Raw genomic sequence first — 24,829 nt, forward strand, 5'->3', positions numbered from 1 at the left:
TTCCAACTAAGCTACTGCGCCACAGAAAGGACAAAACAGACACACTATGAAGCCTAACTTTTGGCACACGCTGTTAAGAAAATGAAAGATAGTATGTGTTGTTTCAAATGGTTTTATTCTCTGTTTCTTGTCATTATGTGAACCTTAAAAAACAAATGCTAATCAGAAGACTTTTGTTTTCAAGATGGGACAAGTGAAATGACCTCAGCTTACCCACCAAATTTCTCCTGAAATGGCCTTGTTTTGAAGGAATCTGTAGCATTACACCAATGTTTTCAAGAAGCTGGAGGTGTATGAGGAGCTTAGTTTTTGGGTGCTTGCTTTCACAGTCTAGCAAGGACTTCTCAGCTCTTTCACTAGGCACTGCTGGGATTTGAACCCAGGATCTCCTGTTTACTAGACAGGCGCTTTGTCCAACTAAGCCACAGCACCTTGATTTGCTGACATTAAGCATTGTCTCAAAAGGTAGACATTTGGTATTCCAATGTTAAAAGTATGCGTTACAAATATAGAAAGTCAAAGCACTGTGATTAGACTTGTCTCTTTAGAGAACAAGATTCTACCAAGTGGAAACAACATTCAGCAATACAAAAAAAGTAAGCCTATATGCATTTGAAAACAGGAAAAAGATGAGAGTTTGGAAAATTAAAGGCAATGCTGGGATTTGAACACAGGATCTCCTGTTTACAAGACAGATGCTTTGGCCTACTAAGCTACAGCGCCACCAAAAGGACAAAACAGAAACACTACGAAGCCTAATTTTTGGCACACGCTGTTGAGAAAATGAAAGATAGTATGCGTTGTTTTAAATTGTTTCATTCTCTGTTTCTTGTCATTATGTCAACCTTAAAAACAAGTGCTAATCAGAAGTCTTTTGTTTTCAAGATGGGACAAGTGATATAACTTCAGCTTACCCACCAAATTACTCCTGAAATGGACTGGTTTTGAAGGAATCTGCAGCACTACACCAATGTTTTCAAGAAGCTGGAGGTGTATGAGGAGCTCAATTTTTGGGTGCTTGCTTTCACAGTCCAGCAAGGACTTCTCAGCTCTTTCACTAGGCACTGCTGGGATTTGAACCCAGGATCTCCTGTTTACTAGACAGGCGCTTTGTCCAACTAAGCCACAGCACCTTGCTTTGCTGACATTAAGCATTGTCTCAAAGGTACACATTTGTATTCCAATGTTAAAAATATGCGTTACAAATATAGAAACAAGATTCTACCAAGTGGAAACAACATTCAACAATACAAATTCTATAAGCCTACATGCATTTCAAAACAGGAAAAAGATAAGAGTTTGGAAAATAAAAGGAACTGTAGGGATTTGAACCTAGGATATCTCGTTCACAAGACAGATGTTTTGGTCTACTAAGCAACAGCGCTACTGAAGGAACAGATCAGCCACACTGAGGATCTCCTATTTACCTGTTTACTAGAAAACACAAAACTGGATGTATTGACCTCTTCCTCCTCCTCCTCCTGTCTGACTTATCCGAAAGACTGTAAACTGGACACTGAGAGCACTGAGGAGACGACGACCACACTGGACCAGGACTCCAGTCTCGTCTCACCTTCATCAATTTTAAAGACTTAGAGCAAAAACTTAGTGTGGTAGAACCTGACAGTCAACCCAAAGTCATCATTGCTCAGCTCATTTGAGTGTATATTTTCAGTACACTGCAGAAATGTTCTGCAATACTTCTACCCACATACTATATTTAAAAAAACGCTTGAGGACTGGGGAAGGCAAATATTGATTGCTTTCTGAGTGTCAGTCTGTCTCATTGAACCAAATCTGCTCTTATGCAAAAAAAAAAAAAAATCTCATGATTGGGGTGAATGGCAATACCCACTCACATGCTATTTAGATGCTTTTATTTTATTTATTTATTTTTTTTTTTAATATTTAATCTAGTTTAGACTAGACTTCAACCCTTCTAGCATACCTTCTAATGACATTTGTCCGGTTTCCATAGTTTATTTGGCTAATGCTCTTCTTTCTACTTGTTCAAGATGAAAATGTCAGCTAAATGTCAAAAATAAAAAAGGAGAAAGCAACAGAAAAAGCAAGCTGTCAGCAGATTTATGTTTTCCATGCATTGTGCTGACTGGCTGAACTAGACAAAGACCTTGGTCATAAATATTCATGGTATCCTATAAAAAAAAATCATGGACCAATTAAAAGACAGAGGGTGAGGCGTTGAGTTTTAACTCAATGATCACACAGCAGGGGGCGCCAGAAGATAAGTCAGTTGACTTTCATAAAGGGAGTTAAATATTAAGTGATAGCAGGCTTTCCTTTGTGATTTTATGCACTCAGATAGAGTGCTAAATAATAACAAATTTGGGGCCAAAAAAGTTAGTCACTCATTAAATACTATTTAATGTTGTGACATTGTAGTCTAAATGTAACAGATGGTTGTGTTTGTGAGTATAGGATTTGTCTTTTGTGTTCATGTTTTGGCCTCATGTTTCTTTGTAAATTGTATATCAAGATGCAATTATACTCTGGCAGTTCTGTCGGTCTGTTCATTTAAGTGTATCACAGAGCCTACACCATGGGTAGGCAACCCTGGTCCTGGAGAGCCACTATCCTGCATGTTTTACTTAATTCTCTGCTCCACCACACCTGGTTTGAATCAGTGTGTCAATAACAGGCTTCTACAGGACATGAAGATGTAATTTAACCACTAAATCAGGTGTGTTGGAGCAGGGAAACAAGTAAAACATGCAGGATAGCGGCTCTCCAGGACCAGGGTTGCCTACCCCTGGCCTACACTAACCCTTGAATATCAGTTTGTATGTGTAGTATAAAAAGCAAACAAATAAACAGTTCATTCCTTAACAAAGTCCACAAGCACATTTGTTATTACTATGTTTAATATAAATCAACAACAAAAAGAAAACCTACACATATCCATGCCCACATGCTGTAAACCCTTTGCAGTGACGTCATCAAGACTGTTTGTTGTGTCATGATGGATGGCAATTTGCTGCGCCTCAGACCAAACCTCCTCTCAGAGCACAATGCCAGGAACTTGCACTCTAGGATGGCAACCGTCAGAGACACAATGAGGTGCATTTGGTGCCCTTGAAATTAATTTTAAACTCTTTACAGATTGACATTCCAAGATCAATCTCCACAAGCCTTTTTTAGTTAATTAAAACCTAGAATAAACTGTTTGTTTTTAGGGAGGTGGGGGATAAATTTCCTTATGTATCTGGTGTCAACCCTTGTGGTCCAAAAGCCTATTTTACACATCATCAACAGTGACAATACTGTAACTTTATATTTTATGTTCTATAGTTGTCCTAGTTCACATTCTACAACTTAAGACTTCACACCAGTTCAGTTTAGGGCAGTGATATTTTTCATGACTGCCCATAAAATTCCCAAATTCTGTAGCTGTTAAAGACCTGCTCTCCTGTTCTTCCTTAGGGCTCACAAGTAATTCACAGTGGGCAAACCTAAAACCCCTCCAGATCTGGAGTCTAAAAGAAACATCCCGATCACATAGTATAGCCACTTTAACAATTAACTAAAAAAAATGGTCAATTTAGACTTCTGTTGTCTAAGATGCTACTTTAGAAAATTAATTTTGGCGGCTTGTGTTTAGCAGAGCAGTCTTTTCAGCCTGAATCTTAAAACACATCTGCAGCAAAATCCAAGGCTTTACCCAGTCTCACATTTTTTTATCACAAAAGTCCAGTGAGAACTTGCACAACACTATTGATCAGCATTGTGCAAATTCACATTTCATGAGAACGAGGTCATAGATCAGCTCACATAGATTTATGCTGAAATAATTTGTGTTCATACGGGACCATTTGCAGTCTCAAAATGAACTAGTTTTAAATCACTCATCAATTATTCATTAGATAAAATCTTCTAAAACCAGGTAAATGTTGGCACTTAGCATCAGGCAGTCATTTTAGAAAGCAAAAAAGGCTAAAATTCAGACTACAAAGGGTCCTATTAAGATTCCATTTTTAGTCACTTTCAAAATACTACAAACCTGATGTTCTGCTTTAATGAAATTCTTAGTTTATTTAATCAAATTGTCATCTGACAAAATCTTCACTTGCATTAGTTAAATACAGTGTCTGTGTTTCTATTGTAGTTATACTTACATGTACATAAATAAAAATAAAAAAAAACAAAGAAATGGCTTTATGACAGTTTATTAGACTGCTCCACCACACTTTACTCCCCTTTGACTTATCTGCTTACTCTAATCTAGACCTTCTCTGTATCTGGAGCACACTCCTGTTAGATACAAGACATGCAGAACAAGGGAGGGAGACACAACTTGCCATAACCTTTCAGTTTTAATGATTAGGATACAGGCCTTCAGCTTTTACAGTTAAGTTTAAAGAGAAGTGAAAGGGCAAGCATTTAATCAATAACACATTCTTAGAAAAGCAAAAGTACACAGGTATATGTGTTTGACAGAATGGCATGCTCTTAGAAGACTGATAAAGTCTGCCTTCAAAGTGTAACATAAATTTTCTTCTGCATGAAGTTGATAAAGTTTGCCCCAAAAGTTACTTGGTTAACATTACTTTCTTTTCACTGTTTAATGTTGCAAAATTATTTTGAGGACAGTTCAAGTCCTTCAATTAAAAACATCCTTGAGAAAACCTTACTGCCTCTCATAAATGTTCTCATAAGAAGGTATTCCTGCACAACAATTCCACCCAAATTTCCACTGACCTCAAGTTTGAACAACTTATTCATTCATTGTTAGCATGTCCACACAACTGTGGGAGCTCATGTATTGCTACTCATACCGCCTCTCTATACATGTGTGTCTGTGTGTGTGGTGGTTGTGAAGTCTTTTTACAAGCAGTCTCTTTACTGCTCTGTGTGGTGCACACCTACTTTTACTAGACTACCACAATGGAGAAAGAAGAGGACACACATGCACACACAGCCCATTCCAGAAAGCACCGTGTGAGTGATTTCAGCCAGTTGGTTTGATACCGAGCTCTCTCTGACTCAGTTTATGAGGAAGCTGCTGTGCATGAGGTAGATTGGGGGCGGGGTGGAGAAAGACAGTGGGAAATGGAGACATTACTTGAAACGTTGACAGGGCTTGAGAGAAATGCGTCCCACATCGTTCCTGTTCAATACTGCCTCTTTTAGAGACTTTTGTCCAAATGCTGTGGTCTTGAATGTTTTAAAATTGATTATTCTGATTCTTCTTGATTCTAATGTAAGATTCACAACATATCTTAAACAGGCAGCAAAAGTTTTTTTTTTTCTCTCTTTGGTTAAATAATTCAAATTGGTCAATCCAATAACAAATTGTTTTTATAATGGCAAAGATGATCTACTAGCTGCAGTCAATCATGATTACTAATGAGAAGTTAATAGGCTTTCAGCTTATCAAGTTAAAGGGCTTTCTAGAACCTTCAGCACCAAAGGTTCTAGAAAGCCCTTTAACTTATTGGAATCTCAGTAACCAGAGATTGTAGCTCTTTTCATAAAACACTTGAATCTTGGCCTGAGACACCTTCTGGTCTTCTCAGTGTCATTTCTGAAAGGACTGAAGCAGCACAGGGGGATGTTGAAGTCAGCCTAAGCTATGCCAACTCTAAGCTACCAAGTGAGGTTGTAACATCACTGTAACATTTGACATGTGAAAGGGTCAGCTGGCTTTGTGGCTCAAGGGTACTGATGAACAATGGTCTGTGTGACAAGACAGTTGCAGAATTTAGATAAAAGATGTCTGGCATATTTTAGGCATACATGTTCATGTCATTGCATGAGTTACAATACATTCCTCCTTTGGTTCCACAATGACATCTTCATTAATGACAGCTCACATCTTTGCTGGATATGGGTGGCTCAATTGGTGATTTAGGGTAGTATCTCACTGGACTGCAGCTGGTAAAGAATAGTTGGTGACTCAAAATTGTGAGATAATAGACAATTTTGTAGTTTCAGTGTCACTGATTTCTGAGTGTTTGCAACCAAGCAACCAGTGCATTTTGATCAGCCAGTTTTTGAAAATCACGGCTCATTTTTGTGTGCACAGCTTGCCATCCTGTCTTTCAAGCCATGTATGATATTTTGTTGTCCACCTTTGCCCACTTCAGTCAGCTCTGTACCCTCCTTGGCAGCTCCCCCCACCTACTTGAACTAATCTTTAAAATCAATATTGTCAGATTTTCAATATTAAGTAAATTTGGTGCCATTTTTAGACATGGACATTTATTTGTAGCTGAGAACTCCTTTCCAGGAGTCAAAATACCTACAAAATGCTCACAACAAAACTGAGAATGATCTGAGACAGGTTTGAGATACCTATAATCAGTCCCTCCAGGATTTCGCGATGTTGCGATCGCAACTATTAATGCAAAATAAAGCAAACCCCGCAAAATTGCAACTTTTTGCAACTTTGCCCAAAACACTGCAACTTTCCCGCAACTTTAACCAAAAAAAACCCCAAATAACTCACGAAGAAGAGACATGACGTCACTTCCTGTAAACATCAGAATGCCGGTTGCATGCAGGAGCAGCGACCAAAGCCAAAATGTGCACTAATGCTTCATATTTCAGCAAAGGACCGTGCAAAACACCGCAGTGAAGTTAGTTTTAAGTTGGATATTGGATATTCCTGCTCCGCAGAGTTAGTGGCGTCTAGCTCACGCTTGACCCAAAACAGGAAGTGAACCACCGCGCATAAGAGAAGGGGCCGGCAGAGAATGGCTGGCCGACATTAGCGTTCCTGTTTCGGGTCAGCCATGAGCTAGATGCCGCTAACTCCGCGGAGCGCGAATATCCAACATCCAACTTAAAACTAACTTCACTGAGGTCGCAAACCAGTTTCCTACCCAGCTGCACGAGAGTGGGGGGAACCTGTTTTGCACGTCCTGCAGTGTAATCATCGAACATAAACGCATCAACAAACACTGTGTCTGCAAAACATGTGAGGAGATCTGCAGACTAGGGACAATCCAGAAATGGTCATGAATGTCAGTTTATAAGCTATCAAAGTTCTCAAATAAAGCACCTTTTGAGAATGTCAATGTTTGTTGGTAATTGTCTTACAAAACAAGTAAGTATTTTTGGTTTATATATAAAAAGTTATGGTTTTTTATTGATTTTAGTAAAAAAAAAATCGCAACTTTTCATCGCAACTTTTAGGAAAATGCCCCGCGAAATCAGGCATTTTAGCCCGCAACAATCACAGAAAATGCCTGTGAAATACTGGAGGGACTGTATAATACCTCTGTAAGAGAAAGAATTAATTCACAAAAATTTTGAACATATTTAAAGATTTTTCAAAACTAAAGCAAAACCACTGTTAGCCTTTTCACTAGCAGTATCAGCACAGTGAGATACTGGCTTTATGAACATCCAGAAGCAAGGTAAAGAAGGGGCTCATCTATGTGGCCATATCACAGAGTAGTTTATGTGAAAGAGGCTTGTGTCTGGTTGCAAGTTGGACTTTTATTGGTTACAAGATAGATTTTTAATAAAATTTACTGACACTTTTATTAATGTCATTAAAATATTACAATTAAATTTTACACCTGAAACAGTTTGGCTAATTATTTGTGCTATTTATATAAGGTCATCTAAACTTCTTTATCTGCTGTAAAACTATGATACAAACATTGTCAATGCCTGCAACGTTTTGTTCTGTTTTTAGTGTTCATAACTTATTTTTCTTTTGATTTCACACAGACTTGTCCCTGTGTTCCAGACAAGCAAGCCTTCTGACTATTTGGATGACTCTGTCCTTGAGGCTCCCCTTGGACCTTCAGAAGCTGCTGCTGTCCCCACTGGGGACAAAAAGAGAGAGGACATGAACCAGTATGGTGCATAATACTGGCAGAGGGATAAAAGGCTTTCATTGGTGAAGAGGGTTCCCCAGACCTGTTGTGATACTGGGGAAGGTGGAAAGGATCTAGTGGCTTCATTAGTGCACTGTAGGGATTGTGAGCTGAAGAGGAAAGAGCCAAAGGGGAGTAATTTTGAAGATGTAGATATAGAAGGTGCGGTGGGATAAATGGGTATGTCTGGGTGGAAGATGTAGAAAAACTGCCTATCAGAAGTGCTCTTAATGGGTCGATGAGAGGGTGAGTCCAAGACAAGGAGTGTCTCTGCCGTTTATCCTTCATCCTCCTGTTCTGGAACCAAACCTGGACAGAACAAGAGATGAATTAAAAACAAAACAAACAACAACACACACACAATCTAAAAGAGGGAAAACATCAGAGCAAAATTTATTTAACCCTCCCATGGCCTTCGGGTCAAATTGACCAATAGTTCCAAGGGCTTCTCTGCCTGTCTTCTTCTTCTCTCTCTCTCTCTCTCTCTTTTGAGGGCTTCAGGAGGGTTAACAAAGGACAAAAAGGGCTAATGATAGGAATAATAGATTATGCTACTGTGTCACTGCGTTCCATATTAGAATGTGTAGGTTTTGTAGATACTGTACATAATGTATGTAATGGTATTGGGACATGAAGTTTGAGTGGCAAAACAATAAAAACAGCTGCCATGAGGCTTCAAAAGATCAAAAGTGAAACAACTGAATATCATAAAAAATGAAAGTTTGTTGGTCTCAACAAGGATTCTGGTGAAATATTAAAGCTGCAGTGGAACTTGGACATTAACATATAGCCAAAAATTAGTTTCCAGCTATTTATGTGTACTTTTTTTTAATGGTAAGGAAATTCACAAAGTGAAACTTGAAGGCATGTACTCTAGAAGCCTGGCAGTTTTTGAAGGCAGGATTTGTGAGTAAAAAAAAAAGGAGTCAAAATATTTATTGAATAGTCTTTTTGTTTATAAAAAATAAACTAATAGTTTTTTATTCAAACTTTTGTAAAGAAAACTACAGAAGTACTTGGTTTTATATCCAACTTTCATGGATGGAGCGGAAGATGGATTGACGGATCGGGGCCGCAGTAATGAGGGCGCTGCATCAGTCGGTTGTGGTAAAGAAAGAGTTGAGTCAAAGGCAAAACTCTCAATTTACTGGTCCATCTACGTTCCAACTCTCACCTATGGTCATGACGTATATATCATGATCAAAAGAACAAGATCCTGGAAGGCTTAGAATTCATTGAAAGATTGCATATTGTCAGCTATTGTCAGCATATTGTCATGAGAAATGACCAAAATGACTATAACTCCATATTTTCTATATAATGAGAAAAGATGGAGTTATAGTCATTTTGGTCAAACCTTGTAAATTAGGTTTTGTGAAGTTTTGTGCAATGAGATGTCACGGTTTTGAGGTTTCTCTTGTGTTTTAGTAGTAATGTTTATTTTATCTGCTCGGATTTGTCTTTGTTCTGTTTTCAGTTCTTGGTATCTATGTTTTAGTTATTCTGTTTATATTTGCCTGGTTGTTTTCAGTTATCAGCTATGTGTGTTTCTGTTTGTACTCTGAAATAGCAGTTTTAGGTTTCCCAGCCAGCATTTCTCCTCAGCTTCCCCGTTTACCTGTCATGCACTCCTGCCATTTAACTGTAATCATCCCAGCTGCACTCACTCACTAATCAACCCTTCCCATCAGATAAAAGTTCCTGATTTTGATTGACGCTCTGTCAGATCCTGCGATGCATATCCTGTCCTGTATATTCATGTTAATTCAACATACATGATTTCACATGTGGTTTCCAACTGTCAAATTCAAGTGTTTTTTGTTTTTGTTTTTTTCTTTGATTGTATTACAAATTATTGTTGTATAAATTAACTGAATTGAAATATTTTTTTTACATCATCCATCCAGCCAAAGTACCTTTATAGTTGTTTCTGGTAAATTTAGAGCATCAGCTAGTTCACAGCGACGGGGTCTGGAAACATAGCTTTCTCTGCTGTATTCCTGCTCCAGACGGGACAGCTGGTCCTGTGTGAATGCTGTCCGGTGCCGCCTACTGGGGTCGAACAAGCCACTGCGAGTGCATGTGCCCTGCTGTTTCCCACTGCTGGAATCAAGCACAGCAGCAGCAGCCCGCACTGATTTCTCTCTGCCTTCTGCGACTGAAACAATAATTTTAGAATCACCATCTCTGTCATTTAACCACAGGCTATGGATAATTTAGCCCATGAATTGTTAATGTTACAGACATGCCTGGAAGATAAATATAAAACCATAACCATTGTGAAAATAAATTTACTAAGTGCACAACATTTGAACATAGATTGTTGTACTTCCAGTCAATCAAATCATCAGTTCACTTCAAATGAATTAATATATAATAAACAAAAAAGTATGTTAATTTTGACTAGTACAGTTGTACTAAATACAATTTACCTTAAAAATTATGAAAAGCTCAACTTTAAATGTATTTAGTATACATTTACTGTGTGTGTTAAAGTGGAACAACTTAAAATATAACTAATTACAGAGGTGCATAAATTTGTTTGTGACCTTTTGTTAAAGAAAAAAAAACATGAAGCTCACTGAAATGACTGACAAAACTAATAATAGGAGAAAAATGTTTGAAAATCAACTAACAAAAATCAGTCATTACTTTTGAATTTTGGCTTACAAACTAATGAATCCAGTTTTGACATAAAGGATGGTACCCCTAGAAAGTATTTTGACTACAGAGACATGTTAAACTATAGTCTTCAATCTTGAAATGAAATCTTGAAAGAGAATTGTTGAGCAGCCTGTTAAAGCTAATGTCTTGGATCACCTTTAACCCAAAGACCTGTAAAATTACATCAATGTGAAATACGTTCACAGAGTCTAATTTCACTTTTTCTTAACTATTTAAAAACCGAAGAAATTCTCAAAACATATTTAATTTACTCACGCATTAGACTGTGTGTCTATTGTGTCCAAGGCTGAAAAACAATATCCGTCTTTATGGTTTAATGAAGTTTCAAGCCAAATATGATCCTGCAGCAGGCTTCACTTCATAATGGTCAAGTGGAGATGCTACATGCAGCTTGTCAAAAATATCTTCATGAACCCCCCCACCCCACCATCATCCCTTGCCTCCATACACACACACATTTTGCCTAGGTCTATCCAGACAAAGGTGTTTTAGTTGCCCCTTCCTTCACCTCTCAGCTACAATCCCCACACTGCTGCTGTTCTCTCCTCATCACAGGCCAGAAGTGCTCCAGACAGACCACACATCGGCGCCGCGGCCCACAGAGGTGTTAGAGGTGCTTAGAGTTAAAGCCTTTGGTCTCTATCTTGGCCTTTGTACTTTTGTTGAGAAGAATTAAATACTCACAGGTACAGACATCAACCAGACCCTCTTTATTCTCAGCTCTTTGATGTTTGTGGGTTTAGAAGCAAATTATCACTGGCCTGTTGGCTCCAAATAGGCCGTGATGGTGCATGATAGAGAGGGGTTAGTAATTTAGATAATATTAGGTCTGTAATAGCAGTCCTATCTGTAGAACTGGATTGAGTGGTAAACCAAATAGCCGTTTAGATTTTTCCCCTCCTACTAGGATAAGACTGGATTCTGAAACACATTAAAATCTTTTAAATCCTTTAAACAAATATTAAACATTTCTTTCCGCACCTTAAATTTGGATTTATTTTAACTTCTTTTGGTATCTTATTGGTTTCTCAATAAAATAACAACACTGATAATCTGACCAACACGGCAGATTACCTGAGCATGTAGGATATCATTGTGTACTATGCAGTCTTTAAATGCACAGTCTTGCTTTTTAAAGAGATGCTAACCCCTGAACCCATGTTTTAAAGTTTATTATGGCTATAATTTGTTCTTACTGGTAATCCAGTGGCCACATGATGGTAAAGAGAACAAAGACAGGCAGCCGCCAGTCAGGGTGGAGTCACAGTAACATGAAATAAAAAACATAATCATTAAAACTAAAACAAGCACTGCAAAATAATCCCAGTGAAACATTTAAAAATGTTTTTAGTTCTGCAAATAAGTAAGAATTGTATAGCAATGACAAATGTGCAGTTTGCTTCTTAAAGTAAAAATACTTTTTCAGAATAACAATGTGTAATGTGCATGCATGTCATGTGTGCATAATGTTATTGCTGTTGCTAAAAGTAGTAAATTGTTTCTTTACCCTTATAATACTATTACAGTTTAAATTATTGTCAAATACTCACTGAGGTCATTTGAATTAAAAATGTGTTACTGAAGTGCAAGTAAAGCACATCTCAAAATAAAATCAAGAACAGAACAGGAGTTTAGTTTCTTAGGCTACGTTCAGACTGCAGGTCTTAATGTTCAATTTTGATTTTATGCTCAAATCTAATGTTTTTCTGTGGTCATTCCCATTACATTTTAAATGTGACTTCTATCAGACTCCAGTGTGATTGGGCAGAAGAAGATAATATATAAGATAATAATGTCACACTCCACACATTGTGTTTACAGAAGCAAATATGGACATTGCGAGTGTTAGCATGTGTGTATTGATGGTAAAGTTGCTGTCCAATCGGAACCAACTGTAGATCCAAATGGTAAAAGATAAAAGAAGACAGAGAAGCAAAAGAGCACAAACGTTAACAATGAACTTTTTTTTGAGCTGTGGTTGCTACCTCTGTGCAGAGGCATGTGTTCATGCAGAGTCGAACCCAAGAGTGGTGGGACTTTGATGTGAGGGCTGCGGTTCATCCAACATTTACATTGGATAAAATATGATATGAATGTTTACACTGCAATTGTTGGGAAATTATCAGATATCTATCCAATTCAGTACCACATACAGAGAAGAGCTGGGTCGAATATAAAACTTATATATCAAACTGAAGTTGGCACTTGTGCTGTTTAGCTCAAATACTTTCACACAGCTTTGGCTCTAAGAGGCATTATATTCTGCTTCTGTTCACGTGTGAAAAGGCTGTCAGTGATATTTTAGAGAACGACTTCAAGAAATTATTTTGTATACTTTTTTATGATAATGGCTTGAAGCTTTTCATTTACAGTGACTCTTTGAATTCTGAGACTGGCTTCTATTCAAACAAAAAAATCATAATATGTCTGCTTTTGTCAGGAACGGTGGGGGGGGGGAGAGGAACCCAGAGCGCAGACTCACTACTTAAGAACAAAAGTTTATTTCTAAATTAACTAACGAAACAAAAGGCTGTCGTGGCAGCAAAACAAACTATAACAAAAACACAAAATGGCAAGGCAAAGTGAGAAGGGACGAGCGACAGAACATGAACATAACAAACAACAACCATGGACATACCTGTGACAAAGAACAATGAATCGGCAGAGTAGTGGAGAAGATGACGGGGTTTTAAAAGCAGAGGGTAATTATGGGAAGTGGGAACAGGTGAGTGAAAACAGCAGGTGGAGATGGGCATGACAATTAACAAGTGCAGACTGAGGTAAAGAGAATACTGACAGATGTACAAGGAAAAATAAACTTAAACAACCCAAGAAAGCAGAAAAACAAGAACCGAAAACCAAAACTAAGAACAAACTCAAAAAATACTAGAAATCATGACAGCTTTGTGGCCAAAAGGTGTGCCTTAACTTGATACTTGTACTGGTGTTCAGGTTTCAGATGGCCATCATTGTCCAGAAAATCAGATTTTTTAAACATTTTCCATGACTTTTTTTTTTTAAGGCAAAACAGCAACACTTTAACGACACCTTCCCCACAACAGTCGCAGGGCACAGATGTGTCAGGACTTGCACCAATATGGGGTTATTCTGTTGAAATGATGAGTCCATACTTTTGTACAACTAAATTGCAGTGCTCTGATGCCATGGACTTTGCATACTTTTCAAGCTCAACTCTTTCATGGTCACATACCCGCTTGAAAATGTTTATGTCCTACCACAAAAGTGGTACAGTACAGTACTTTAGGCTGGAACTTCTGGATTTCATCCTCAATGCTGTAACTGTCCCATGGCGAACTGCATGTCACTCTTTTGTTTTGGATTGCTCTCTTGTCATGCTCTCTTGACTTGCAGATTATTCTGGTGTTACAACCAAAGTGTCATACAGACTTTTACATACATTAACCAACTCTTTATACTCCATAGCCTGGTACTCAACATTTCGCAATGTTCCAAGTGATATCGGCAGATATCCCTCCTTAAGAATTTCTGGAACATACTTGTCTTGAAAACCAGCCACACTCTAAAAAGTGTATTTGGGCTGTAGTTAATTCTATGACCTTTTTTACATTAACCTGACTTAATTTTTTGGCTTTAGTTATGTCAGCTTACTTTCTTGAGTTTAATTAACTTAAAAGTCACACATTTTATCTTAAACAAACGATTTACTTTGAGTTGAAGTGAAACAATTAAGTTGAATGCAGTTTTACGTCTGACGTCATTACGTCATTGTGTAAGTTTTGCCCGAGACCGACCGCATGTGCAGCCGCCATTTCTTCTGACCGTCGACTGTCCACCGAATTCTAATAAAACAGTAAGTATGCTATCCACTATGGCAAAATATTATATAAATGGTCTAAAAATATTAATGCCTTTTTCTACCTTTAATTTGAAACAGTGAACTGTGTTTAACGTCGAAGTATCATCAGTTATTTGCTTTGAACATGTTTGCTAGTTGTAATTAGCCGCGCTGTTCGGCAGGCTTCAAATCTCAGTATGTTTGAACTTAACTACTCTGTGAGTTAGTGAACGTTTATTTTGTGTGTGTACTTTAAATTTGACCTTAAAAAACTTAAAGAGCTGGAAGCCGTGTATGTAGTGAAAAACATGAAACGTGATTTAGCCTGGAGACATTAAGGGCTGGTGCAGGTGGACCGAGGACTGCTGGAATGTTTCGGTCGGAGCTAGACTGGGTCAAAGTGTGGGAGCAGCCCCTGCACTGCAGTGGTGGCCTGACTTTATAACAGGAACTAGTGGACAGGTTGTTTTTTGGGTGAGCTTAACGTACAGTTACGGAGGTGTTAGTGTTATACGTAAAACTTATTTAATGTGACTCAACTGTGCTCTGCTCGTTACCGTGAGCCTCAGTCAGGGAAGCCATCCATCCATCCATTTTCTTAACTCTTCAGAGTCGACGGACGCGCCGGTGCGTCCAAGTCACATGACCGGTTTAAAACGCTCTAGCGGGAAAGATCCGCCCTCTCAGACACTTCGTTTTAATCTGTCTCGAAAGTCCAGACTTCAAACTTTACACCAGTTTTTAAATCCTCTCGATAGGCCAAGGAAAACCAGAGTTATGAGAAATTATTCCCGACACATATATTTTTTTTAAAAAATCATCGTCATATTTTCAGCGCGTTAGAGCGAGAAGCGCCAAAACCGGGAGAAAACTCCCCCATCCTCCGTCCGATCTCACCCCCAACCCAGCCGAATGAAAAAACAGCCCCTCCTCTCCAATCTGACAGAGGCTCAACGTTTTCTGTCAAACGACTAAACATCTACAGTAAAAAGAAGAAAGAGGCGCAAGAATTAAAGAAAGTTCGGCGGCGCCAAAAAAAAAAAAAACACGAGCGCGGGAATGAGTTATGAGTTTTGTGATATTTATCGTGTTTGCATTTTATAGTTAGGGTGTAGTGTGGTGTGTTTAGTGTTAAACTTATTCAGTTTTGTTGTGTTTGAGCCAAAAAAATGAGGTGATTTTTGAACGTGGAGCTCCAGCTTGTTGGAGGTTCAGACCCAGAGATGATGGAAGGAGAAGCTCAGAGGCAGAGATGGAGATACAAATATTAATAATAATAATAAAAAGAGTCTTGGACAGACAGTGAGGACTTTGTTGATGAACTAGGTTATCCATTATTTTTTAGAGAAGGATTACTGGAAACAGAATCACATTTTGTCTGTCTCCCTTCCAGCCAAAATAATAACAAGAGACAGATTCAGATCCATAATTTTGGAAGCATATTTTGAGCATACATCAGGATATATTTTATAACATTTACCTGAATGATCCTGCATGAACAGGACATAGAAAATGACCAAAACTAAGAATGTGATGTGCCCCTCTGCCTTGTTTTGGACAGAAACTGTTTATATAAGTAGCCCAAAGGATTTATGGCAATTTTTAGAACTCCTGAGTGTTTTGTCTAAAAAACGCCTAAGAAATTATCAACATTTTAATGGAGAAAGTCTATATAACTTTGTTGTTTGCTCAATTTGTTCATGTTTTTATGAATATTACTGATTATATTTGCACTCTAAGTTGTAAAAACATTTCATTAAGTATGTTTGTGGTTTTTACAGTAAAAAAACTAAGACATTTCCACTCGGATTTTATGTTTTTTGTGTGATTGTAGGTCTGTTGTGTTAATACAGTAGGTCAAAAGTAAAATATTACTTGAAATTCACACTTGGGAGGTTGTGCTGAAAAAAATGACCCCAAACATGGCAGATTAAACCACTTTTAGGGTGAAATATAATGCAAATTTAAAATAGTCCAAAAAACGTCCAGTTTCACCCTAGACCCCAGAGGGTTAATGGCAAATCCTGCTGAAGGACATGGCCACACAACAGAATAGTCTAGATCAAAAGCAAGCACCTCCCCTTTATGACATCATGATGACATCATGAAGGTAGATTACAGCCTCCTAAGGCAAATTCTTATGCCTTAATGGCAAATCCTGCTAAAGGACATGGCCGCACAACAGAATAGTCAAGATCAAAAGCAAGCACCTCCCCTTTATGACATCATGATGACATCATTAAGGTATATTATAGCTTTCTAGGGCAAAATATTTTGCAATATTGGGAAAAAAAGAACAATCAAATTTTGCTTTGGATGTTCTAAACACACCTGTGTTAACAGTTAGCAGAGCGTCCCTGAGTGGGCTTGAACCACCAACCTTTCAGTTAACAGCCGAATGCGCTGACCGATTGCGCCACAGAGACCACGCAGCTTGCCTCACGCTTTTAAGGTTGACCTCCAAATGCTACAGCTAGTTGTCAAAAACACTAAGGTGTCAAATTTTTATTGTTAAATGACGTTTGTCAGTTGTTTCTGGTCCAACTTTTCAAATATTAGCGGTGAATGCAATTATTTTTCTTAAGAAAAGTGAACTAAAACATGTGGCCACACTAGTTTTGTCATGTCAAACACAGCAGACTTGATGTTAACCAAATAGTTATTGGTTCAAGCCCACCCAGGGATCAGGTTTCACCATGAGGTACTTACTTTTCGATCATAGCTACAGTACTTCTGTTTTAGCAAATCCTGCTGCAGGACATGGCCACTCTATTTGTGTCTCCCAAAAAAAATAACAACAGAATATTCAAGATCAAAAGCAAGCACCTCCCCTTTATGACATCACGATGACATCATGAAGGTATATTACAGCCTTCTAAGGCAAAATCTTTTGCAATAATGGCAAAAAAAAGAAATATCAAATTTTGCTATGGAGGTTCTAAACACACATGTGTTAACAGATAGCAGAGCATCCCTTAGTGGGCTTGAACCACCAACCTTTCAGTTAACAACCAAATGCGCTGACCGATTGCGCCACAGAGACCACACAGCTAGCCTCACGCTTTTGGGGTTGACCTCCAAATGCTACAGCTAGTTGTCAAAAACACTACAGTGTCAAATTTTTATTGTTAAATGACGTTTGTCAGTTGTTTCTGGTCCAACTTTTCAATTATTAGCGGTGAATGCAATTATTTTTCTTAAGAAAAGTGAACTAAAACATGTGGCCACACTAGTTTCGTCATGTCAAACACAGCAGATTTGATATTAAACAAATAGTTATTGGTTCAAGCCCACCCAGGGACCAGGTTTCACCATGAGGTACTTACTTTTCGATCACAGCTACTGTAGTTTTGTTTTAGCAAATCCTGCTGCAGGAAATGGCCGCTCCATTTGTGTCTCCCAAAAAGAATCACAACAGAATTGTCAAGATCAAAAGCAAGCACCTCCCCTTTATGACATCATGATGACATCATGAAGGTAGATTACAGCCTTCTAAGGCAAATTCTTATGCCTTAATGGCAAATCCTGCCACACAACAGAACTGTCAAGATTAAAAGCAAGCACCTCTTTATGACATCACAATGACATCATGAAGGTAGATTACAGCCTTCTAAGGCAAATTCTTACAGTCCTGCTCACCATTATTGGCACCCCTTCATGATTTGCATAGCTGAGTGAATATCTTCATGATCATTCATTGGTTAATTCATGTCATATGTGTGGAGGCAGTCCATCACAAGTGATCTTTATGTGTGATTTGCAAAAGGTGAGCCAAATTGGGTTTTCATATTGATTTGCAGCAAAGGGTGCCAATACCATTGGCATGGTAAAAATTATGTTTTTCTTTGTTTTCCTCATAATGTTTATCTTTTTAAATGTTTTTGATCATTTGCTGTTTTGGATCAAGCACAAGCTATCAGCAATAAAATGTTGTTTCACTTGATGAATTTCCTTCAGTAAATATTCCATTACTTAAACTTCATGGGTGCCAATAATGGTGAGCAGGACTGTATGCCTTAATGGCAAATCCTGCTGAAGGACATGGCCACACAACAGAATAGTCAAGATCAAAAGCAAGCACCTCCCCTTTATGACATCACGATGACATCATGAAGGTAGATTACAACCTTCTAAGGCCCTCCCACCCCCCACCCTTTTTTTTTTTGCCTGTTTACTTGAATAAATTGTTTTTATTCATGGACTTATATAATACCTGATCTTGGGTATGGCCCATCAGAACATCTTTGTGGGTCATTTTCCACCATGTACTGCTTCAATGAGTCCCCCACCTACTGTGGTGAAGCCCATTCAGATGGATCTTCTGAGTAAGACCTTGCCCCAACCCTCTCCTTTGCACCTCTGTTCCTCCTCATCATCATCATCTTCACCTCTCTTGTCCACATTCTCCTCTTTGGTGATTGACTTGCCATGTCTGCATGCACTAATTTCCCCAAAAGGACACAGTAATGGTCAGCAGAAATTCAAACCCTCCTGGGCATCTAAGTTTTTGTGGCCTCACTAGCAGAATTAGTCCTACCTGATGTCCTCTCTGCTCTCCTCTACAGCAGCTGATCACTGACCTCATGTCTGTCTCCTTCATTCCCTCTCTGTGTTCATCTCTAAGTCATATGGTCAAACAAGTATTATTTAATAGCTTTAAATAAATTACACATTTTGCTAATGCACTTTTTTAAATATAAATAATATTTTTAAATTAATCACCTGGTATTAAGTGGCTGTTCCTACACTTCCAGCTCATAATGGACCGACCTGTCTCCTTCCTGTCTGTCCTGATTCTTTCCCTCTGTCCTCTCAGCTGAATAACATGAACTTTGTGTTCAGGAGGTTTAATAAATACAGCAGTCAAACCACATATAAAAACATAAAATCTTAATTTTAAATGATATCCTTGTTGGATATCAGTTACTGATTGGACACTTCATCTGATCAGACTTATCAGATTATTCAGAACAGCTCTATAGAGTTATATCCCAGAGGAGACATTTAAACTCACAACTTTTGTAATTTATCTGCTTTATGATTCACCTTCGAGTTCAACAAATGATTACTGTCTGAACAACAAAATAACACAACCAAGTTCCTTTATTTTTCATGTCATGCTGTGTTCTATTGTAAATACTAATCAGTAAACAGTTGTAACTTGAACATTTCCAGGCCTCGTCTTGACACAGGTTTAATGAAAAGGTGAAGGAGCGGAGGGGCCCCTGATCAGTGACGTGTCTCTGTTATCGATCATATCATTTACACATGTGCAGACAGCTGGTAAATACAGAAAATGCTTCTGGATTTGCGCCACTGTGGACACAGAGTGAAACGGGTCTCCTCTCTGCTGTGAGATTGACAGCTGTCAGTGCTTGGGGAAGTGGGCGGGGCTTACGGCACGCTGCAGAATGAGTGCTTTCTCACATTTAGCTGCCAAAGTCTCCAATAACACAGACAAAAGTCAGTAGATTTGTCGCTAGTCGCTTTGAAAAATGGCCAGACGGATCTGAAAACTCGCTAACTTGGCCCCTATTGTGCTCCAGCCCGTGCAGAAAACATTGCGCTGCACATTGGTTCATGTTCAAAAAAAGGTCGTCTGCGTGTGTATTTTTTTAGCATGAGAAATACAAAAAGTGGCGTGTGAGCGTGTGAGCTTCACAAAATGCGTGTCTCACGGTCAATGCGTGAAACTTGAGAGCCCTGCTTTTATTCATAGTCTAATAAAAGATTGTGACTTATGTTAAGACTTTAAAGTTCACAACGACACAAATAAAGCTGCAGAGAGAAGTAGCAGTGGTGTAGCCGACATCGATCCGGTGTTACACCGGCTGATGCAGCTGCTGTGATCCACTTGTCAAGCCGTAGGTCTCTGGTTTTAGAAAATTTTTTTGGTTTGTGTTCCGCAGTCATGTCAAAGCATCGTGTCCAGAAATTAATGTGCGTCTGGATGCTGGACGCTTTCAGGGAAAGTCCGAAAACAGAATATTGCTCTTGTAAATGTTTGACCACTGTGATAACAATGCGCTCACGGTGTGTCCTTCAGAGAAATTAACCCATGTAAGAGAAATAAATAATTCCAAGGGTAATATCACTAAAGAGAGCGTTCCTTTCTCAAAGTTTACAAAGTAACTGCCATGTGGGACAAATTATAAAAACGATACTCTGATGTCCCGTTCTCCTGAAGGCAGCACGGAGCTGCGCCGAAAAGAAACACCATCGATACAGCTGCAGTTCTGTAACGGTTTGAATGTTTTAGGCCACAATATTTTTGCAAGTAGTTCAAAGTTTAAACTGATATTGTTGTGAATCTTTTGTGTAAACTTTACCTTCAAGCAAACGCCCCCCAAAAGAATATCAACGCCCCCTTTTTGAAAATATTGCTGCCAGTGCCCCCCGTCATCCTCTCAACGCCCCCCAGGGGGCGGTACCGCCCCCGTTGAGAAACGCTAATGTAGAACCTCAACAGCTGTGAAAAACGTCTTTATTTTGCTTGCCATTGCTCTCACAAGATGTGAAAAAAAAGAAAATAGCACAAAATGCTCTGAAAATACAATCTTTTTTAGACGATCTAATAAATGGTTCAGAAATCACCTCCTCCAGTTTCACTGTCCACTGTGCGCTCTGCGTTCTGTGCGTAAAATCATAGAGCAGCCTATTCGGCATTTTAAATTTACGCGGGGTAATTTCTCAGCAGCCCGTTGGCCGATTTGGATGATTGACATGTCAATCGAACCACCAGAGCCAATAGAATCCAGAAATATTTACATAAATATGGAAGCTAACATCATTCACCAATCACAGCGAGGGAACTGCACGCCCGGTGAAACGAGCAAGTGTTGCTGCGGAGTTTTGTACACAGAATACAGAAGACAGAAGCAACTAAAAAGAGTCAAAATGGACCTGAGTGGAAATATTTTTTCTAACACAGATTATAACTATTTCACAGCAAAGGCATGACTGAAATTTTGTTTTTGGCTTCGTGAATTGAGTCTTGTTATTCATTTTCTATGGCTGCTGGTTCAGTGAATTTTGCACGTAGCGTGACGAAGCTTATATTGTTGGAAAGAGCAGAGCTTCGTGTTTACTCTGATACTCAGTTTGTGTGTGTTGGATCATCATTTGCTGACATTGCTGTGCGTTTTACCAGATTAACTTGTTTAAACGTTCGCCTTGATATTTAAAATATTTGTTTTTTTTTATTATTTTAAAGTAAATAAAAAACAAAAAAATACATACAAAATATTTATTATTTTAAAGTAAATCCACCCCTCCCTGGGCTGCCACCTTACCATGGTGCAGGGGTTTGAGTGTCTCAATGATCCTAGGAGCTATGCTGTCAGGGGCTTCATGCCCCAAGTAGGGTCACCCAAGGCAGACAAGTCCTAGGTGAGGGATCAGACAAAGTGCAGCCCAAAGACCCCTTATGATGATTAAAAATATTGGACACAGTGTTCCCTCGCCCGGATGCGGGTCACCGGGACCCCACTCTGGAGCCAGGCCTGGTGGTCGGGCTTTCACCCATGGAGCCTGGCCGGGCACAGCCCGAAGAGGTGACATGGGTTCCCATGGGCTCACCACCTATGGGAGGGGCCAAAGAGATTGGGTACAATGTGGGATGGGTAGTGGCCGAAGGCGGAGACCTCGGCGGTCTGATCCTCGGCTACAGAAGCTGGCTCTTGGGACGTGGAATGTCACCTCTCTGGTGGGGAAGGAGCCTGAGCTGGTGTGTGAGGTTGAGAGGTTTCGGCTAGAAAAAGTCAAGCTCACGCACAGTTCTAGCTCTGGAACCAGTCTCCTTGAGAGGGGTTGGACACTCTTTCACTCTGGAGTTGTCCCCAGTGAGAGGCGCCGAGTAGGAGTGGGCATACTTGTTGCCCCCCATCTTGGTGCCTGTACATTGGGGTTTACCCCGCTAAATGAGAGGGTAGCCTCCCTCTGCCTACGTGTGGGGGGACGGGTCCTGACTGTTGTTTGCGCTTATGCGCCGAACATCAGTTCAGATTACCCACCCCTTTTGGAGTCCTTGGAGGGGTTACTGGAGAGTGCACCTCCTGGGGACTCCCTTGTTCTGCTGGGGGACTTCAACGCTCACGTGGGCAATGACAGTGAGACCTGGAGGGGTGTGGTTGGGAGGAACGGCCCCCCTGATCTGAACCCGAGCGGTGTTCTGTTGTTGGACTTCTGTGCTCGTCATGGATTGTCCATAACGAACACCATGTTCAAACATAAGAGTGTCCATATGTGCTCTTGGCACCAGGACACCCTAGGTCGCAGTTCAATGATCGACTTTGTTGTCGTTTCATCTGATCTGCGGCCGCATGTTTTGGACACTCGGGTGAAGAGAGGGGCGGAGCTGTCAACTGACCACTACCTGGTGGTGAATTGGCTCCGATGGTGGGGGAGGATGCCGGTCAGACCTGGCAGGCCCAAACGTATTGTGAAGGTCTGTTGAGAACCTCTGGCGGAGTCTCCTGTTAGGCGGAGCTTTAACTCCCACCTCCGGGAGAACTTCGAACATGTTCCGGGGGAGGCGGGGGACATTGAGTCCGAGTGAGCCATGTTCCGTGCCTCCATTGTTGAGGCGGCTTATCGGAGCTGTGGCCGCAAGGTGGTTGGTGCCTGTCGTGGCGGCAACCCTCGAACCCGCTGGTGGACACCGGCGGTGAGGGATGCCGTCAGGCTGAAGAAGGAGTCCTATCGGGCATTTTTGGCCTGTGGGACTCCGGAAGCAGCTGACGGGTACCGGCAGTCCAAGCGGCATGCGGCTCGGGTGGTCGCTGAGGCAAAAACTCGGGCATGGGAGGAGTTTGGAGAGGCCATGGAAAAAGACTTCCGTATGGCTTCGAGGCGATTCTGGTCCACCATACGGCGTCTCAGGAGGGGAAAGCAGTGCAGCACCAACACTGTTTATAGTGAGGGTGGTGTGCTTCTGACCTCGACTCGGGGCGTTGTGGGTCGGTGGGCTGAATACTTCGAAGACCTCCTCAATCCTACCGGCACGTCTTCCATTCAGGAAGCAGAGCCTGGGGACTTTGGGTCGGACTCTCCAATCTCCGGTGCTGAGGTCACCGAGGTGGTTAAAAAGCTCCTCGGTGGCAAGGCTCCGGGGGTGGATGAGATTCGTCCGGAGTTCCTTAAGGCTCTGGATGTTGTAGGGTTGTGTTGGTTAACGCGACTCTGCAATATCGCGTGGACATAGGGGACAGTTCCTCTGGATTGGCAGACCGGGGTGGTGGTCCCCTTATTCAAAAAGGGGGACCGGAGGGTGTGTTCCAACTACAGAGGGATCACACTCTTAAGCCTCCCTGGTAAGGTCTATTCGGGGGTTCTGGAGAGGAGGGTCCGTCGGATTGTCGAACCTTGGATTCAGGAAGAGCAGTGTGGTTTTCGTCCTGGCCGTGGAACACTGGACCAGCTCTATACTCTTAGCAGGGTCCTTGAGGGTGCATGGGAGTTCGCCCAACCAGTCTACATGTGTTTTGTGGACTTGGAGAAGGCGTTCGACCGTGTCCCTCGGGGAATCTTGTGGGGGGTGCTCCGGGAGGATGGGGTACCAGGCCCTTTGATACGGGCTGTTAGGTCCCTATATGACCGGTGTCAGAGCTTGGTCCACATTGCCGGCAGTAAGTCGGACTCGTTTCCGGTGAGAGTTGGACTCCGCCAAGGTTGCCCTTTGTCACCGATTCTGTTCATAACGTTTATGGACAGAATTTCTAGGCGCAGCCAAGGTGTTGAGGGGATCCGTTTTGGTGGCCTCAGGATCGCATCTCTGCTTTTTGCAGATGATGTGGTCCTACTGGCTTCATCGGACCGTGATCTACACCTCTCACTGGAGCGGTTCGCAGCCGAGTGTGAAACGGCCGGGATGAGGATCANAAATACAAAGACAATTGCAAGCAGTCTAAAGACACGTGAGGGTTTATGATTACAATATTTGGATAGTTCTTACCTGTCTTTGCCAATGGTAAGGGGAGTTAGCTCAAACGGTAGCATGCGAGCGGTAGCGGGATCGATGCCTGCATTCTCCACACAGCTAGTCTTCTTACTACTAGCAGAAACCAAATTCCATTGCCACTAGTTCACGTCAAAGTACTGCCATTAAAAAAAAAATAGCATACAGTGTCACTGCTACAAGAAGAAAAACATGAATTGAGGTCCTTTTGTTGAATGGTAAGTAAACCCTATCCAACGTTTTGCGGGCGCCGGACTAATCATAGCTAAGAACCTTGAAGCTCACAACAAATACTGGCAGTCCCAAAGTTTGTGTAAAAAAAATAACACTGAATTTTTTTTCTTTCTCTACAGTTGGTAATCCAAGTTGCTTATGTAAAGAGTGAAATATGATTGCATAATAATGCAAACAAAGTTCTAAGCGGTCTCAAAAAAAAAAACAACAGGCTTAATCTTCTGAAATTGGATCATCTTGGCATTTATCTTAGGGGAATCAGCTCAAACGGGAGAGTGCTCGCATTGCATG

The 24,829-nt window shown here is 40.5% G+C and overlaps 1 protein-coding gene and 3 non-coding genes across 4 annotated transcripts; all 4 read right to left on the minus strand.

Moving 5' to 3' along the window:
- Nucleotides 1–358: 358 nt before the first annotated feature.
- On the minus strand, nucleotides 359–432 carry trnat-agu. The gene has a single exon. It is a non-coding gene; the product is annotated as a tRNA-Thr (tRNA).
- Nucleotides 433–1,059: 627 nt separating this feature from the next.
- Nucleotides 1,060–1,133, minus strand: trnat-agu. The gene has a single exon. It is a non-coding gene; the product is annotated as a tRNA-Thr (tRNA).
- A 6,182-nt stretch (nucleotides 1,134–7,315) lies between these two features.
- Nucleotides 7,316–13,204, minus strand: eve1 (even-skipped-like1; the record flags this gene model as incomplete). The annotated part of the gene is made up of 3 exons (XM_037978708.1): nucleotides 7,316–8,156; nucleotides 9,764–10,005; nucleotides 13,171–13,204. Coding segments are annotated over 3 exons (759 nt in total), but the record flags the coding sequence as incomplete, so codon positions are not given.
- Nucleotides 13,205–16,701: 3,497 nt separating this feature from the next.
- On the minus strand, nucleotides 16,702–16,775 carry trnan-guu. Its single transcript has one exon. It is a non-coding gene; the product is annotated as a tRNA-Asn (tRNA).
- Nucleotides 16,776–24,829: the final 8,054 nt, after the last annotated feature.

Source organism: Kryptolebias marmoratus, linkage group LG12, assembly GCF_001649575.2.
Source record: "Kryptolebias marmoratus isolate JLee-2015 linkage group LG12, ASM164957v2, whole genome shotgun sequence".
Lineage (NCBI taxonomy): Eukaryota > Metazoa > Chordata > Actinopteri > Cyprinodontiformes > Rivulidae > Kryptolebias > Kryptolebias marmoratus.